The following is a 15,011-nucleotide window of genomic DNA, read 5'->3' as shown; positions in this document are numbered from 1 at the left end:
ACTTTTATTAGAGAAAAAATGGATAGGAAAATATTTTTGTAAATTTGAAAGTTTTTATATTCTAATTTGATAAAGAAACTACTAGGTGGACACTTGCATTTTATTGCAAAGACACACTCTTATATCATGTACCTCCACATACATATAGTAATAACATTCATACTTAAATATTTTTTTAATAACTATATTGTTATTGTTAAAAAGGATTATGAAAAAAGAATAAAAGAAAAGAAAAAAAAAAAGACTTAATTGATATCTTATTTTTGTGCATGAATGGTTGATATTACATTTTAAAATTTATATGAATATTTCTTGTCAAAGAAAATAAATTATAAAATTCTATTGTCAAAAGATTGAAATTATAATGTCATTTGTTTTTGTTTTTGTTTTTTTGATTTAATATATTAAGGAAACTTCATATGCCTATGTAGTAAAAGGGGGGGGGTGTCTCCTAGCGATTCTCTCTAATAATTATTTATGAATAAATTTATGAATACACTATTTATTTCTGTTTAAATGCATTATTGTTCTCATGTTTTAATAACTATACAAAATAGATAATTGAATTTAATCCTGTTTCTTTTGTGTCTTCTAAAAATGCTATCAATACTCTAGGGCTTTCCTACCACACCACACCACAACACTTATTTAAATGTAATCTATACTAATAATCTTAGACTCATTGATAAACTAGGATTCAAAATTTGACATTTATATTTGTAACACATATGTTCTTTTTTTTCAATTGTTGCATACATCTCATGTTGTTGAATTTTTTTTGCATGCTAACATTTATCCTTGGCAATAACTTTTTAAATCCAAAATTAAAAAACCAAGTTTCTTAGTAGCTAAAATTCTTCCACATGTTTGTGAGACAAATTTGCCAACAAGTGGTACATCTCTTTTAAATTTGCTTCAAACCAATGAAGTAAGCTGTGATTATTTTATTTTATTTTATTTTTTTGATGAAAATCCATTTGTCATTTTTACTTTCCCAAAATCCAACAATACAAAGTCAACTTTTTTGTGAATCAAAAACTTGCTGTTCTCTATTGGTAGCATGTCCCTTTGTTTACCATGAGAGGGAAAAACATCAGCGTTCTTGTCAAGTCCATGATGGCCGCAATGAGATGATCAGGGCATCTTTGCTGTGTAATGTTAAGCACGGGACGGCAAAAATGATGCCAAGATCACCCACTTCCAAAACCCTAACCCTAACCCTAAATTTCTTGTCTATCTCAGTGATACTCTAGACCTGCACTTCTCAATCTTGGTCACTATCGCAGGGCACACCCACGACGCACAATGCTTCTCCACAGCCTAAGTTGGATTTGTTGGCTCTAGGGTTGTATTGGGTGGCTAATGGCACGCTCTCTGCGAGTTCTTAATTCGTGAAGTTACGTTTCCGGAGCTCCCCTGCCGTCCACCATCTTCTACCGGTCGTTGTGTTTCAGTTTTATATTTGGTTTAAGGTGTAAGTAGGATTCGGTGATTAAAGAATTGCTCTGCACATGTGCCCAACATGTGTCTTGCTGATAGTTGCTGTCGCATGGTTTACAGTGGCCCTTCACATCAATCATAGACTGTCCCTGTAAGAACTCTGAGCACAACCACATGCGGAACCACTTACAACTCTAGCTGAAAACACATGCTGTGTCTTTCGGAAACAGTGACAGAAACTTAAGCAAAGGTGAATTATTATTACTGTTACCATACGACTCTTCGGTGATGTTGTGTTCATTATCGCAAATGTCGGTAGGGTAAAGCTGATTTCACAGGTATAGGTAGTAGGTATGATGTTTTACTCTTCCAAGTTCTGGCAGTGGTCCATTTCCCGCTGATTTTCGAGTAAGACAACAGGTGTCTGTCGACGGACAATTTTTTTGCTCTTTTCAAGGCTTATTGATCAATGCCATCGGGATCCTTCAAGCATCACACAGCAAATACAAATCTCTGATAGATTCCTGAGAAAGTATGGGGGGTTTTATAATTTTCGAGTAATTTGTTGGACTAAAACCCAAACCACAGGATGAAGAGCAGATAGGCTCCTCGGCAACAGACAAACTAACTTTTAATTATTAGTCGCTGTTTTGACGGAACTAACTAGTACACGTATTGATGAGTTGTACCAAAGATTTTGTTTCGCGTCAGCCAAATTGAAAACGCTCAAGGACGAAAGCAAGCCAAGGTTTATCTTTGGGCTTGTATTTCTTCTTCCTTGCGGTACTTCAAGTAACGCATGACGTGCAAGTACAGGAGACCACTACTTCCAGGAGACAATTCCTGTGCAATTTTGGAACAAGTGGCAGCCATACCTTTTGGACGAAGTGGTCATTTAGGTGGATGACAAAAGCCTTCGTGAAAGTTTCAACCGACTCTCGGCAATGGCGGGCTGTGGAAGAGTTTCGACAAGTTCTGGGTTCCTACTAAATATCAGATTTGCGTGTACATAACTCTCTGAACGTATCTTTACAAAAAATTGGCTTATAAGAGAATAGCCAGGGCGACGTCGAGAACCTGAAACTGCCTGCCCGATTCAATGCATTCGTTTGTTCTAGTCGAACGAAAATGAAAAGCTGCGCGCAACTGCTCTCATCGTTGTGTTACAACCTCTGCAGACCCAGATTCGAATGGTGCACTGTGGACTGAAGCGTTACTCAAGACATTAAGCAATAGCACTTGTGTCCTCATTTCTTGAAATGAATTGAACAAGAATGTGACGAATATATAATTCAGCACGCTATATGAGCCTAGTTGCATCCAGGTTTCCAATATGAACCATCAAATCTGGTACGATAGATTACAATCCACACTCTGATTGCAGTTCGGGCACCGTATTATGGTCCTTCAGTGCTTTGAAACTCAGTCATTTGCATTGTCTTCGCAAGTGGAAGGTCTCCCGGGCAATCACAAGAGCAGGAGCAGCTGGATGAGAGTGAAGTTGAAAAAAAAACCAAGTACTGAGGATTTGTATGTTTGCGAGTCTAGACAGATGAGGCGATGTTCAGCTTTAAGGACACCGTGAATGAAGATGCAGATTTGAAACTTGAGATCAGGGCTTGTTTGCTTGCTTTCCAGTCTCTTGCTGCTGCCATGTCTGGTGGAAATCTCCTTGAAAAAATCACGGGCAATAGAATGGGCAAGCATGCAACTGCAGAAGTGGCGGCAGCAAGGCTCTTGTTTCACCAGACGTGGAAATAATGAACCCCTGCTAGGTTCGACGCAAGACGAGCCATGCGCGCAATCAAATTGATTGAAAACATTAAATTCCCTTGAAATCTCGATAGTCCAGTTAGGAATTCTCTTCTCGTCTATGGTTAATGAGACCACACCACGATTTCTAGAGAGTAGCGTGGAGAAAATGCTAATCCTGATACCATTCCAAACTGGACAGTTCCATCAAGCGAGAAGACTGAGAATTGGAGGCAAACACCCTGGTTAAGGTTTGCCACCGCAGGAAACGATTGAGGTGTTCATGATCATCTAGACTCTAATGCTCTCGGCCACCCAGTTGTGACGGACTGCCACCAAGACACTCACCTGTAAGCAGAGCAGCCTAAACTTCGAGATTGAATTGTTTCGAGTTTCAAAGTGAAGCGATGTTTCGCCATTCTTGTAATTACTGCACATGCTATGTTCTCTCAACTCGAGATTATAATTCTGATCTTACTACAGTTTTGAATGAAACGTCCTTACCTTTTCTGCGACTGGCAGGTATTGGTTTTGCCTCGTTTGTTGCGTTGTAACCTTAGAATTGGAGGCCAATAAGCAATGGTACTTAGCAATCATTTTACAGTAATCGTGAGATAGGAGAACTGAATAGCTTCCACTTCGTCACAAGCTACGGGTTTCCGAAAAGCAGAATCGCAGTGTTTGTTTATTTGTTTGTTTGTTTGTTTCCCTTAATGAGACTTAATTTGGTTTCGTCCTCAGTACCTGAAGGCTCGTGTTATGCTCATGCACAGCGTCCATCACCAATGTTGGCTGGCAAGCGTGTTGAATAATCACTTCAACCTTGTGGGACGGATCATTGAAAATGAGAATGCATGGACCGATTTCCACTGGTCCTCGCTTTTCTTTCCCTCAATTTTACGAATGTTATGTGCTGAAGATCATTCTTCCGCATGTGAATGCATTTGATATCGAACCAAACCTCTCGAAACGAACCAGCGATGACTGGAATCACATGATTTGGCAAGACGAAATCTTTTTTAAACTTGATTTCCTTCGATGGAAGAGAATGATATCGGTGCAGAAGCAGAACAGCTGAGATGTCAGGCGATGAGAGTGCCTGGTGATGCAGGCATGCGTGGAATGCGAAAGAATGGACAATGTTCATCTCAGTGATAGACATTACAAATATACAAATCTGCATCGATTTTGGAAGACGAGCTAACAGATTGCAGTCAGCGGCAGGACCAAGATGAAGTGCAGCTCAGAGTGTAACACAGCAGTCTAAAACTGTGCTTTTTCATCATTGATAGAGGAGCCATTCAATCGTTGAGCATAAAAAACGTTTGAACCTAAAAGTAAACAAAGCTGACCACTTTCAGAGTTTTTCAGAGAAGTTCGGATGCAAAAACAGTCTGTTGGAGTGAAGGGAGAGTTTAGGGAATGACTTAAGATTGGAAAATTCAAGCAAGGGAGACTTCCAATGTCGTAAACAAAAGATGAAAGAATGCAGCGGTATGTTCATGGTAGTGATTGCCAAGAATGGACGCAAAATCAGAACTATAGGTAATTATGAACAGACGCCTAGAGCCACCGCAAGTCATACGAAAAACAAAAAACAAAATTGAAGAGGGGAGGAAAAAAATGTTTCATGGTGCTATTTACAAAACGTGCCTAAATGTTTTCTAGTAGTCTCAGGTCCAGGCCAAGCCCCGCTGATAAGATTCTGTTTTGATATCCAAACCCCAAAATTGTGAAAAAGGGAGGATGCTGAATCTGAACCAGAATTTCAAGCATCATCGGTCATCTCGCGCACTGGGTCTGAAATAGACGAGATGTGACTACTGTGAAATAATCAAGCCCGGTTGTTCCAAACGAACACGCAAGTCAAAGCCCCCTCCAGCAGCTCTTAATCTCGTCAGCGATGGCCTCTTGGTTGCCAGATTCTTATTGCTGACGAAGGAGCTCAATCAACTGCAATTTTAACTGTCTTTGGTTTCGCTGGTTCAGGAGGCGGAATTTTGGGCACAGTGACCATCAACACACCATCTACACAGTTGGCAGTAATGGCATCAGCATTTGCGTCTGACGGTAGAGTGAATTTCCGAAACAGTTTCACAGGACTCCGCTCCATGCGTACGAACTTCGTATCCTCCTCTTTGTCGTTGACTATCTCGTCGAGTTTTCTCTTACCCCGCATGGTTAGGATATTTTCATTCTCGATTTGCACCTGTAGAATAACAACAATTATGAGCGTGTAGAAGCACATGTACTGAAGGTGCATAAGAGAGTATACCGAATGCTTTGAAGAAAATCTCTTATCCAGGATCTCCGAGACTTAGGGGTAAATCATTAAGCAAAACACATACCCGAAAATCCTCCAAGAAAGTTCGCACGCTGCATGACAACCACCAACAACCGTCTCGGCTACAGAACACTCTTGTACGAGCTTCTAAATTCTTCTCAAAATTCTAACTCTCTAGCACAACTACTACCAAGCATAAAATTGAACCACAAATCCGCACCGTGCTAAAACAGAATAATCGCCATTATCCTTCGAACGGTGTACTCCGAGACACAGCTTGTGAGAAAGTGAATCTATACGACCAAGTCCATGAAATTGCGCAAGACTCAAGTACCTCAATGTCAGTCTTTTGAAGGCCAGGAACATCCGCAATGAAGAGATACGCGTCTTTTTTCTCCTTCACATCGACGGGTGTAGCTATAGTCACATGCCTCGGCTCATCGTGCTGACTTCGTCGCTTGCGCTTAATCTTTCTTTCCAAGTCGCTCTCAGGCTCATGCACCAGCTGGTGCAACGACGTAAGAAACGGATCCGTGTCGAACACAACAAACTCCATTTTCTGGACTAAGCTCAACAGTCTCAACACGAATGTGCCAAGACGACAGCTAAATTGTACACTCTAGAATAAAAACCAAACAACACAATAGACGCAAAACTCCACTCCACTCTCCCAGCAGAAGGCCTCGAAATACCGAGATTGCCAACAACATTAAATTCACTACTCGCGGTTCACTTGTATACGCAAATCCCTCCAAATTTGACCACAATCTCGGCGTCCTGGCAGTTCAAAAGTACTCACATCACCCCGCACTCTAACCCATGCACTGAAATGCTTACGCTTGATTCCCGAGACGCTGCAGTTTATGCGGGTTACCGAAATTCAATTGAGGAAGACGATGGAAGCCACCAGAAGCAGCCAGAACGACCCGAAGCTGCCAGAAGCGTCTACAGAAGCCTGAGGCGTGTTCATTCCAGAATCCTCTTGCGTACGTGGAAATGCCAAGTCAGATTTTACTGGGTCTCAACTGCATGCCAATAGGGTTCTCCCACGTGGCTGGGTGCTGGCGTCCAGCGTTATCCGCTCCTCCAAGTCCTTATACTCTACCTTATGCTTCACAATTATGAACTTTTATTGAAATGAGTTCTGCACACTATCAATATTTGTAATAATTCTAAGATTTTGCTTTTTTCGTGTGAGGCATTATCACGTTTTATATTTTAAAAAGTTGAAAAACTTAAGCATTGTCATGTTTTTTATTATTTGTTTTATTAAAAAAATTAAAGTAGATTTGATGAAGGGTTTGTGAGCAATCTTGTCATTTGACAGATGAGTGACTTGTCATATTAGTGTAGACAATATGTCCACTTGATTGTAACTATTTCATTCAAGAAGAGTAAATATATTTTTTTTAAGGAAAAAAACTTTCTGATGTATTGCAACAAGCTTCATTAAAAACTAAAATCTTTGAAAACAGAAAATTTTGGAACTATAACAAACAAAAAAAGTAAACTTTTAAAGCAATAATTGCAAAGAAAAACATGTAAATGTAGCAATAAAAAGACAAGTGATTCACAAATGGGTACTAATAGAGAGGCAGAGTTTTAAAATACAAATATTTTTATACCATATTAGAATATGCTAAATTTTATACTTACAACTAAAAACTTTATTAAATCAAAATGTAAAAGTTAATTGTAAAAAGTACAGATTTCAGCATATCACCAAATGAATTGATTTTACATTATTTCTGTGCATCTTAATTGTATTTATATGACATGTCTTTTCATTTACATACATTTTTGCAAAAAACATTCTACACAAGCAAAAATGTTTGCATTTGTCTTGGCTTCAAAAGATTTCTATATTTTTTTTCTTTAACAATAATAGTAATGAAAACTTATTCTTGTGATTTTCAAAGATTTTTTAGATGAACTTTTCTTGTGATTTTTTTGTGATTTTCCAAGATTCTTGTGATTTTCAAAATCAAATAAATAATAACTCATCATGTTGTCAAATAGAACTATACCATTTACTTGATAATACAGAATTATTCAGTGATTGTTTAAATAAAATTATAAATTTAGAACCAGAATCAAATTAAAATGAGTCTAAGTACCTCAGTACATGCTAATTACAATGCTTGTTGCCAAGTCTTATTTGTCAATATTTCTTTATTAGAACCCTTTTTATTTTAATGTTTTATATGACATGTTTTAGCATTCAATATAGCAAATCAAACATTGCAAATTTTATCATAAGTCTTAAAATAATTATTTTTTATTTTCATTTATTTTTGATAGATCTTTTGAATCAATAAACAAATAGCAATACATCAAAATTTGTCTATGTATTCCAAAATCATACCTAGTTTTTGCCAAACTCCCATCAATGTTTTCTAAGAGTTGTTGTGATATCATAAATAATTACTTAGGTATGCAATTAATTTGGTAGCTTAAGTTGTTTAATCTCATAATGAATATAATGTAAAACCTTTTGACATGGACAAGGCAAAAAATAAAATAAAATAAAATAAAATGTTGTTGTTTTAACAAATGACTAAAATCAAAAGTTCAAACAGTAATTGATGCAAATTAAATTTTTATAAAGATTAAAAATTAAAAAAGTGCTTCTAGACATCTGAATACCATATGATAGCAACATAGATATAAGTTTTGAAAATATGTATTTATTTTAGTAAGGAAGTTACAATTTGTACTTAATGTCAAATATAATATACATTCTTTTAAAGCTTATATATTGCATCTATAAATCTAAGTATTTTATGTTAATAGTATAACATGAGATTTTTAATATTTCAAAGTATTAATGACAAAACTTCAATTGTGTAACTATGCATGCCTAAGTAATATTATTGTCTTTATGATATCTTTAATTTTTAATGTTGTTCATACCTTCTAAGATTTTATAGAGAAAACATCTCTTGTAAAGATATAAAATATATTTTTGTGCATTATAAGCTTAGGGTTTAGGATATATATATATATATATATATATATAACATTTATTCAATAGACATTTTTTTAATTGACAATTAGAAGATAGATAACAAATACATCCCTTAAAATCTAATTTCTTAAATAATCTTTAAAAAACTTTTTTAGTTAATTAATTCTCTATACTTTTTTGTCTTTAAGTAATATACATGACTTGAGGTTAACGCATGGTTTTTGCATGATTCACTGCATTTATCGTTGCATACACACAAACACACCCTTAAAGAAACGTTGTATCAAGTTTTTTTTGTCTTTCTTTTCTACAGTAAACAATAATAGAAACACTAAGAAATAATTAATTCTTCTAATATCACTCCTTAAGAACACAACTCCTGCAAATAAAATCAATTATGCTTGTAATTAAACTAATTCAAAGTTACACTTCAAATACATAAACAATTGTTTTTGACATTATAAAAATTCTAATGGCTGCAAAATCTTCAAAACATTTAATAGAAATTTGTATCGTTGAATATTCCAATTTTTTTTTGTAAACATTTAGCTTTGAAGCTCTTTATTCAGTATATCACTCTAATGTTTTTATAAAACTTGGAAATATTACACACTGATGGAAATGTCTTAAAAAACGTACAATATAATATTTCAAACATAGCCTTTCAACTACCAGAAAAAACTTATTTATTTTCATATAAGTTTATCCTCTTTGTAACTTGCACAACCCTTTTTTATTTTTTTAGTCTTAATTAAGCAACAAAATCTAAAACCTCAACATCATTGTGACCTTCCCATAGAAGTCGATGTCCAAGTCAACAATTGCATTCGCAAAGGAAGGTGCGATGCAACTTCGACTCTCAATAACCCTTACCTTCTTCTGAAATTTCCAACGAAATTTCACCGTATTTCGCAACAATTTCCTAGGGAATTGCGGCACCTGTTCGAAATCGTGTTCCGGCGAGGAAACAGAATAAATTTGCACAAGCATTTTGCACACTTCACCTCCACCGAGCATCGTCGAATGGAGTGGATGGGTTTCAATCCCCGAACGCTGCTTTAGCTCTCGATTTTTAGGGCTTCGATTGCTCGCGCGTGGGTAAATAGCTCGAATCTTCCCTAATTGGCAACTCCACAGACACGCGTGGATCTCGCTTTGATTGGTAGCACGAGCAACTCTGCAGTAATCTGTCAACATGGGTGTGCTGCTGATCTAGCAACGTTGCGCACGAATCCTGAGCGAATTCTTGTGAAGTCTCCTGCTGCTTTCTTACCGACTTTCTATCGAATGCGCAGATGTACACACGCCTATGCAGTGACGTTGCTACTGGACTCGTTACTTCAGATCCTTTGGTTCTGCGCTCTTCTTTGCCGTTTCCGCGCTGCTATTTACCTGTTGGTGCACTGAGACGGGATCCGGAGACGACAGGGAGCTTAATTAGGTCGTCTGCAGGTGTTAATATGGCTGTGAAAGCGGAGGATTCTGACATCCACAGACTCATTAGCATTGGTAAGCCGACAGGACACCCCAACTTTTCAAGTGTGTATTTTTGGGTGTGGTTTGGTGGGTCGTGAGGCTAGCTAGATTCGTCTCTACTTACATTGAATGTCGGACCCGATCTCGTCCCTGCTCTAGTTGCCTCGATGTCTTGTATGATATGCCGGGTATGGGGTTGTTTTCTACTCCTACTCGACTGTGGCGTCGTTCTCGGGAGTTGATGTAGAGTAACTAAGTGCATGTGGGGTTTTGTTGCGCTTTGTCTACGGTGCAGGTCCGTCACATTACTGTGAAAAGGTGTGTGATTCAACAATTCCTACATTGACTTCGCCTTTTATTCATTTATTTATTTCTCCTGTAGCATCTCCACGTGAATGCTCCAGTTTTGTTTGAATCACTTTGCTGCGTGCTGCTGTGAATCTGCGGCTCTCGTCTCAAGGGGACATTAGATGGCTAGGCGTGGAGATAAAATCGCAGGAGTGGGTACCGAAAATCTAGAACCATGCATTTCAAATGAATATCGAGTGATTTATTAGGACCATGAATTGGTAAGCTTGTTGTACGCAGGCGAGATGGGCACTGGAAAGGGCTTATATTCCATTTTCCGAGGACAAGCACTGCCCTGGTTTCCACATTCCGGTCGTTAAGTATGCTACTTTAACAGCTTCACTTGTAGATGCATAATGCGTGTTTATCTGTTCTTGTGAAATGCTTACTGTGGAATTTTCAATGAAGAATATGTTTTGAAATTGGTGCTATAAACTGCGTGAACTGTAGAGAAAATAAGAACCCCCTGTTTTTTTGATTATTGATTGGCAATGCAGGGGTTTCCCAGGGGGTAAAACCTGCCCAAAGCTTGTGATAGGCAAGGGTCCTGAACAAGTAGTGTTGAGTGAATCGCATGATATTTTGGAGTACGCTGATAAGAAAATTGACAACGAAGAAAATCGGTTGTACCCCTCTGACCCGGAGCTGCTTCAGCTCGTGCAATCATGGGGTATGTTTCGCAGATCATTGTGCTCTTCTTCCTTTACGCGTGATCATTGTGATATGGGAGTTGTCGTGGAATATGAATTTATTGTTACGCATTAAAGTCATGGCTACTGTGCTTTGAAATAGTTCACAATGGAAGTTCATTGTTCTTGTGTTACCCTAATATTGGTTGTTGGGGCTTTTGGACTCAGAGTCGAAATTCGACGACCGTCTTGGACCCCATGTGCGGCGATATGCATACTCGTTCCTCCTATTTGATTCATCCACCTATGAATTGCTAACTCAGGGAGGTTCTACCGTAGAGAAGTTTCTGGCATGGATAATGCTGCCTCTATTGCGTCGCGTAATTTATCGAGGTCTCAAATGTAACAGGCCAGGGGCGAAAGAGCAGTCCTTGGAAGTTATTGATAACATTTTCAAAGAGGTGGGTTTATATCGTATAAGTGAATTTAATCTGAAGTGTTAGCCTGATGCAGAATTAATGTTCAAGCCTTTGCAAGTGAAGCTCACACTCAATTAATGATGAGGACGCTGTTGGTTTCTATCAGGTGGATGATGCGTTAGCTGATGGGCGGCCCTACATCTGTGGATCAAAATTCTCTGCAGCTGATGTCACGTTCGCTGCACTTGGCGGCCCTCTTGTTTCTCCTCCTGAGTGAGTTCTCTGTCTCGTTGTATTTCATTAGTGCACAGGCTTGATTACGTCCAACTAGTGTGCTCGCCAGGCGAATGTTATTAAATATCAAGTCTCATGATAACATCCTTAATGATGATTTCTCAGCATTAACTTTTGTACGATTTTATTTGCGAATTTATAGAGGTGGAGCGTGGATGCCTCCGCTCGATGCAATCCCTTCAGAAATGAGGGATGTGATGAAGCGTCTTCAAGGGACGCCAGCTGGCCAAGTAAACATTCCTAATCTCTCCACCTTTGTTCGATGGTTCATTCTTTTACGGCTGAACGTTACCGATACGGATCTTTTTAATTTTCTCCGAGGGGCCGAATCTTTTCGATTGCAAGTTGCACTCTCTCTCTCTCTCTCTCTCTCTCTCTCATATTTGGTAGTTATGGTTGTTCTGGATGCAGCACATTTTGAAAATTTACGAAACTAAGCGACAGAGACCGGAACAAAAGAGGGTTTATCAGTGATTTTTATAACACATGACGCCAAATTCATGTGGAGGTACGATCGTGCAAATCTGTAAAGAAGACGAGTTTCTTGGTGTTTATTTAGGGTTTTGTGGATATCCAGTAGGAGCTTAGCTACAAAAGAAAATTATGAACATATAGCATTGCGCTGTGATATCAGTGCACTTTTGCAACTCTTGCAACTTTTGCACTTCTGCAAGTTAAAGGTGCCGTGGTGTTAATTAAATTAATGTGGTTTGGTATTTTCTTCCGCTTATACTACACTATGCACACTATCAAATAACTCGAGATATGTGTCTAGTTTACATCAACGATGTTATTCCTTCTCCTCTTTACATCTAACCTTGGCATCGCAAGTTCACAACTGGTGCGTTTTCCATTACTAGACTGGCAATCTCCATTTTCAAGCCAGTCTCTCTCAAATTCCATGTCTCCCAATTGTAATCTTGTCTCCAAATGCAACTCTTTCAAAATCTGGGATTTTTTATCCTTCATATTTGTTGCGGCTCTTCCGCTTAGAGCGACTGGGTCTCCGATTTCGGCGTAGTAAAGCTGGCAATGACCATCACCTTCTATACCTTTCAATTTGAGGTATTGCATTTCAGCTTCGAGATTCTTTACCTCCCCTTGCACATCCTGGTACTTGATTCTACCGCAATTTTCCTGAAATGATTTCCGAAGTTGTACTAATTCGCTTGACCCCAGTCTGTCTACTCTCTTCAAATGGTTTCGTTCATGTAAGTGAGTCATGATCTCCTGGAACACAATGTCTTCCTGTAGATTTAGGTGTCTTCTTTTGACGACGTCAAGCAGGTGCCCTGGTGCCCCCGAGTAATGCAACATCAGTTCTGCAAATTTCTTACTCAACAGTTCTTTCTCACTCTTGCCTTTCAGATCCATGTATGGCACAGGAGAGAGAGAGTTCAGACGCATCTATCTCCAAACTATAATTTGTGCAGTCGCTCACATGAACCGCAACCCTGTCAATACCCGCAAGGTTGTAACTATCATGCTACTTTTTTTCACAGTTAACTGCAATTCTCTGCTTCTCGTTTCCTTACTGCACTGTTTTGCTCCCCAAACTGATAAAAACATTCCTTGAACGCACTGTGAGAAGCTATGCTGGTTGAGCCTGCACGACTTGATATCAAACAGTTCTCAGTTTTTAACAGCAGGTATCATCTAACTTCGACTTAGGCTAGCCACAAATTCTTCGAAGTTTAGCTACAATAATCATTAAATTAATTACAATCATGATACTGGTGCATCCCTTCTTGTATCGAATGACTCTAGCGATTTCACCCAGGTATGTAGCTGCAGCAACAAAGAGACACGAGCATAGAGAGGGCAACGAGAGGGCAGTTACCAGCTTCGGTGACGTGCAACTGCCGAGTGCCAATGCTGACACATGGCGGAAACCAAACGGTTCCTTTTCAACATTCTGTTTTCCCTGCAGGTGGTGAGGACACAGACTCGGCTTTAGAGTGAAGGGTTGAAATCACTTGCAGATCCAAAGTCCGCGGAGAACATCTTGGTCTTCGTGAGCCGCTTTTGTGTCTTGAAAAGTAGATCATGTACGTGGACTGGCTTGCGACTTTGAAAGTTCAGATGCACTTGTTCCATCTAGGAATCCCGCATTTTATTTAAATCCCAACTATTTTTGAGCTTATCAGTGTGGGTGCTGTCACGAATCGAGTTCACCGGCAGGATGTTCATCAGGTTTTGAATTTGGATACTTATTCGAGGGTTCTGAAGCTTCTTCTTTGAGACAAATATTACAGGATTCAACGCCTACAAATGCACTTCTTTCGGTAGTCAGATGGGTTCTTGTAGCCATTGCAGTTTGTGACAAAATCAGCAGAAGCAAAGTGAGTCTAGGAATCGAATTCTTGCTTCCATACGGCGGGAATCCTACTTTCAGAGCATGACAGAACACATGGCCACGCTTATTAGCATTTTGTAGTGTTTAGCATTAATAGTTGCACATTGATGTAAAAATAAACAAACCTTACAAATTTGGATCATAGTTTTGTCAGATTGCCAGGTTTGATAGGCTGCGTGAGATGCAGGATAAGGTTTGGTGCTTTTGTGAAAGGTGAAGTTGTTTCCATGTTCTTAAAGAAGATTTAATTGTTTTTCCTCCTTTTTTTCTTGCCTACTTGGCAAATTGTGAATTTAGTAGGTAGAGTGAAGACAACAACATGTCAAATTTTTTCATTTAGATATGGTTTTTCTTGCTTCAACCAATTGTAATCTAAATGCATGTGATTAAAAGTGAGCCACATATTTCTTAATAACTTTTCACAATTCTGTCCCTCTAGTTTATTGTCACTAATTCAATACTTTGGCACATTACCTAGTAATCATTGGTTGAAAACGATGCAAAAGAATGAATCTTGTACATAACTTCAAAACTTGAAAACATTTCTTCTAATATGGTGATGGATTTTCTTTAAGTAGAATCTCTATCTCACCAATTAGAATAGGCTTCAAACTAACTTCTCATTTAGTAATCAAAATATTCATGAAAGGCTCCATGCTTAGCAAATGAACACCAAATGATTCCATTCCATTGAAGCACAGAAAAAAAAAAAACTTAAAAAGATATGTTTTAGTAACTAAGTTATCAAATCCTTAGAATAGTTACAATGTAAAATTTTGGATCATAACTTTATTTGCTTAACCTTCAAAGTTAGGATAGTTATCAAAGATAAAGACAACTCAAAAATGTGCCTTTAAAACCTCATGGAAATTGGATGATTTTTTAAAAGATGATGGATTATAGACATATCTACAAAAAAAAATATTAATACAAATGTGTACAAAATACTCCTACTCTTTGGTATATACTACAACCAAACAATTCAAATATAATTAAGAACATCTATTTTTTGTAAGAAAGAATAATTAGAAATTCAAATTCATAG

General features: G+C 38.1%; 2 protein-coding genes and 1 long non-coding RNA gene across 4 annotated transcripts; 2 read left to right on the top strand and 1 right to left on the bottom strand.

Moving 5' to 3' along the window:
• Positions 1-4,795: 4,795 nt before the first annotated feature.
• LOC112288210 (17.7 kDa class II heat shock protein) lies at positions 4,796-6,301 on the bottom strand. Its single transcript, XM_024532179.3, has 2 exons — positions 5,811-6,301; positions 4,796-5,401 (listed from the first exon to the last, which is right to left on the bottom strand). Exons 1-2 carry the CDS (start codon positions 6,030-6,032, stop codon positions 5,138-5,140), a joined length of 486 nt encoding a protein of 161 aa, XP_024387947.1. The 5' UTR covers positions 6,033-6,301; the 3' UTR covers positions 4,796-5,137.
• A 3,158-nt stretch (positions 6,302-9,459) lies between these two features.
• Positions 9,460-12,340, top strand: LOC112288856 (uncharacterized). Of its 2 annotated transcripts, none has more exons than XM_024533525.3 (9): positions 9,460-9,542; positions 9,740-9,953; positions 10,216-10,238; positions 10,509-10,588; positions 10,766-10,938; positions 11,126-11,358; positions 11,483-11,589; positions 11,753-11,840; positions 12,022-12,340. In XM_024533525.3, the coding sequence occupies exons 2-9, from the start codon at positions 9,740-9,742 to the stop codon at positions 12,082-12,084; spliced, it is 981 nt and encodes a 326-aa protein (XP_024389293.1). In that variant the 5' UTR covers positions 9,460-9,542; the 3' UTR covers positions 12,085-12,340. The 2 variants fall into 2 exon arrangements, with proteins under 2 accessions (XP_024389293.1, XP_024389294.1); XM_024533526.3 differs by having other exon boundaries at positions 9,460-9,606.
• A 782-nt stretch (positions 12,341-13,122) lies between these two features.
• Positions 13,123-14,226, top strand: LOC149988148 (uncharacterized). The gene is made up of 2 exons (XR_016505503.1): positions 13,123-13,259; positions 13,391-14,226. It is a non-coding gene; the product is annotated as an uncharacterized LOC149988148 (long non-coding RNA).
• Positions 14,227-15,011: the final 785 nt, after the last annotated feature.

The sequence above is a fragment of the Physcomitrium patens genome, chromosome 11 (assembly GCF_059467195.1).
Source record: "Physcomitrium patens ecotype Gransden chromosome 11, ASM5946719v1, whole genome shotgun sequence".
In the NCBI taxonomy this organism is placed as follows: Eukaryota; Viridiplantae; Streptophyta; class Bryopsida; order Funariales; family Funariaceae; genus Physcomitrium; species Physcomitrium patens.
This window is presented reverse-complemented; position numbering and strand designations above follow the sequence as displayed.

Bases quoted from the DNA above. Each gene is read 5' to 3' on its own strand.
- LOC112288856 (XM_024533525.3), top strand. From the start codon at position 9,740: ATGTACACACGCCTATGCAGTGACGTTGCTACTGGACTCGTTACTTCA. The intron at 10,589-10,765 runs GTATGCTACTTT...TTGGCAATGCAG, and splicing joins TTCCACATTCCGGTCGTTAA to GGGTTTCCCAGGGGGTAAAA. The intron at 11,359-11,482 runs GTGGGTTTATAT...GGTTTCTATCAG, and splicing joins TTGATAACATTTTCAAAGAG to GTGGATGATGCGTTAGCTGA.
- LOC112288210 (XM_024532179.3), bottom strand. From the start codon at position 6,032: ATGGAGTTTGTTGTGTTCGACACGGATCCGTTTCTTACGTCGTTGCAC. The intron at 5,402-5,810 runs GTACTTGAGTCT...GTTATTCTACAG, and splicing joins TTCAAAAGACTGACATTGAG to GTGCAAATCGAGAATGAAAA.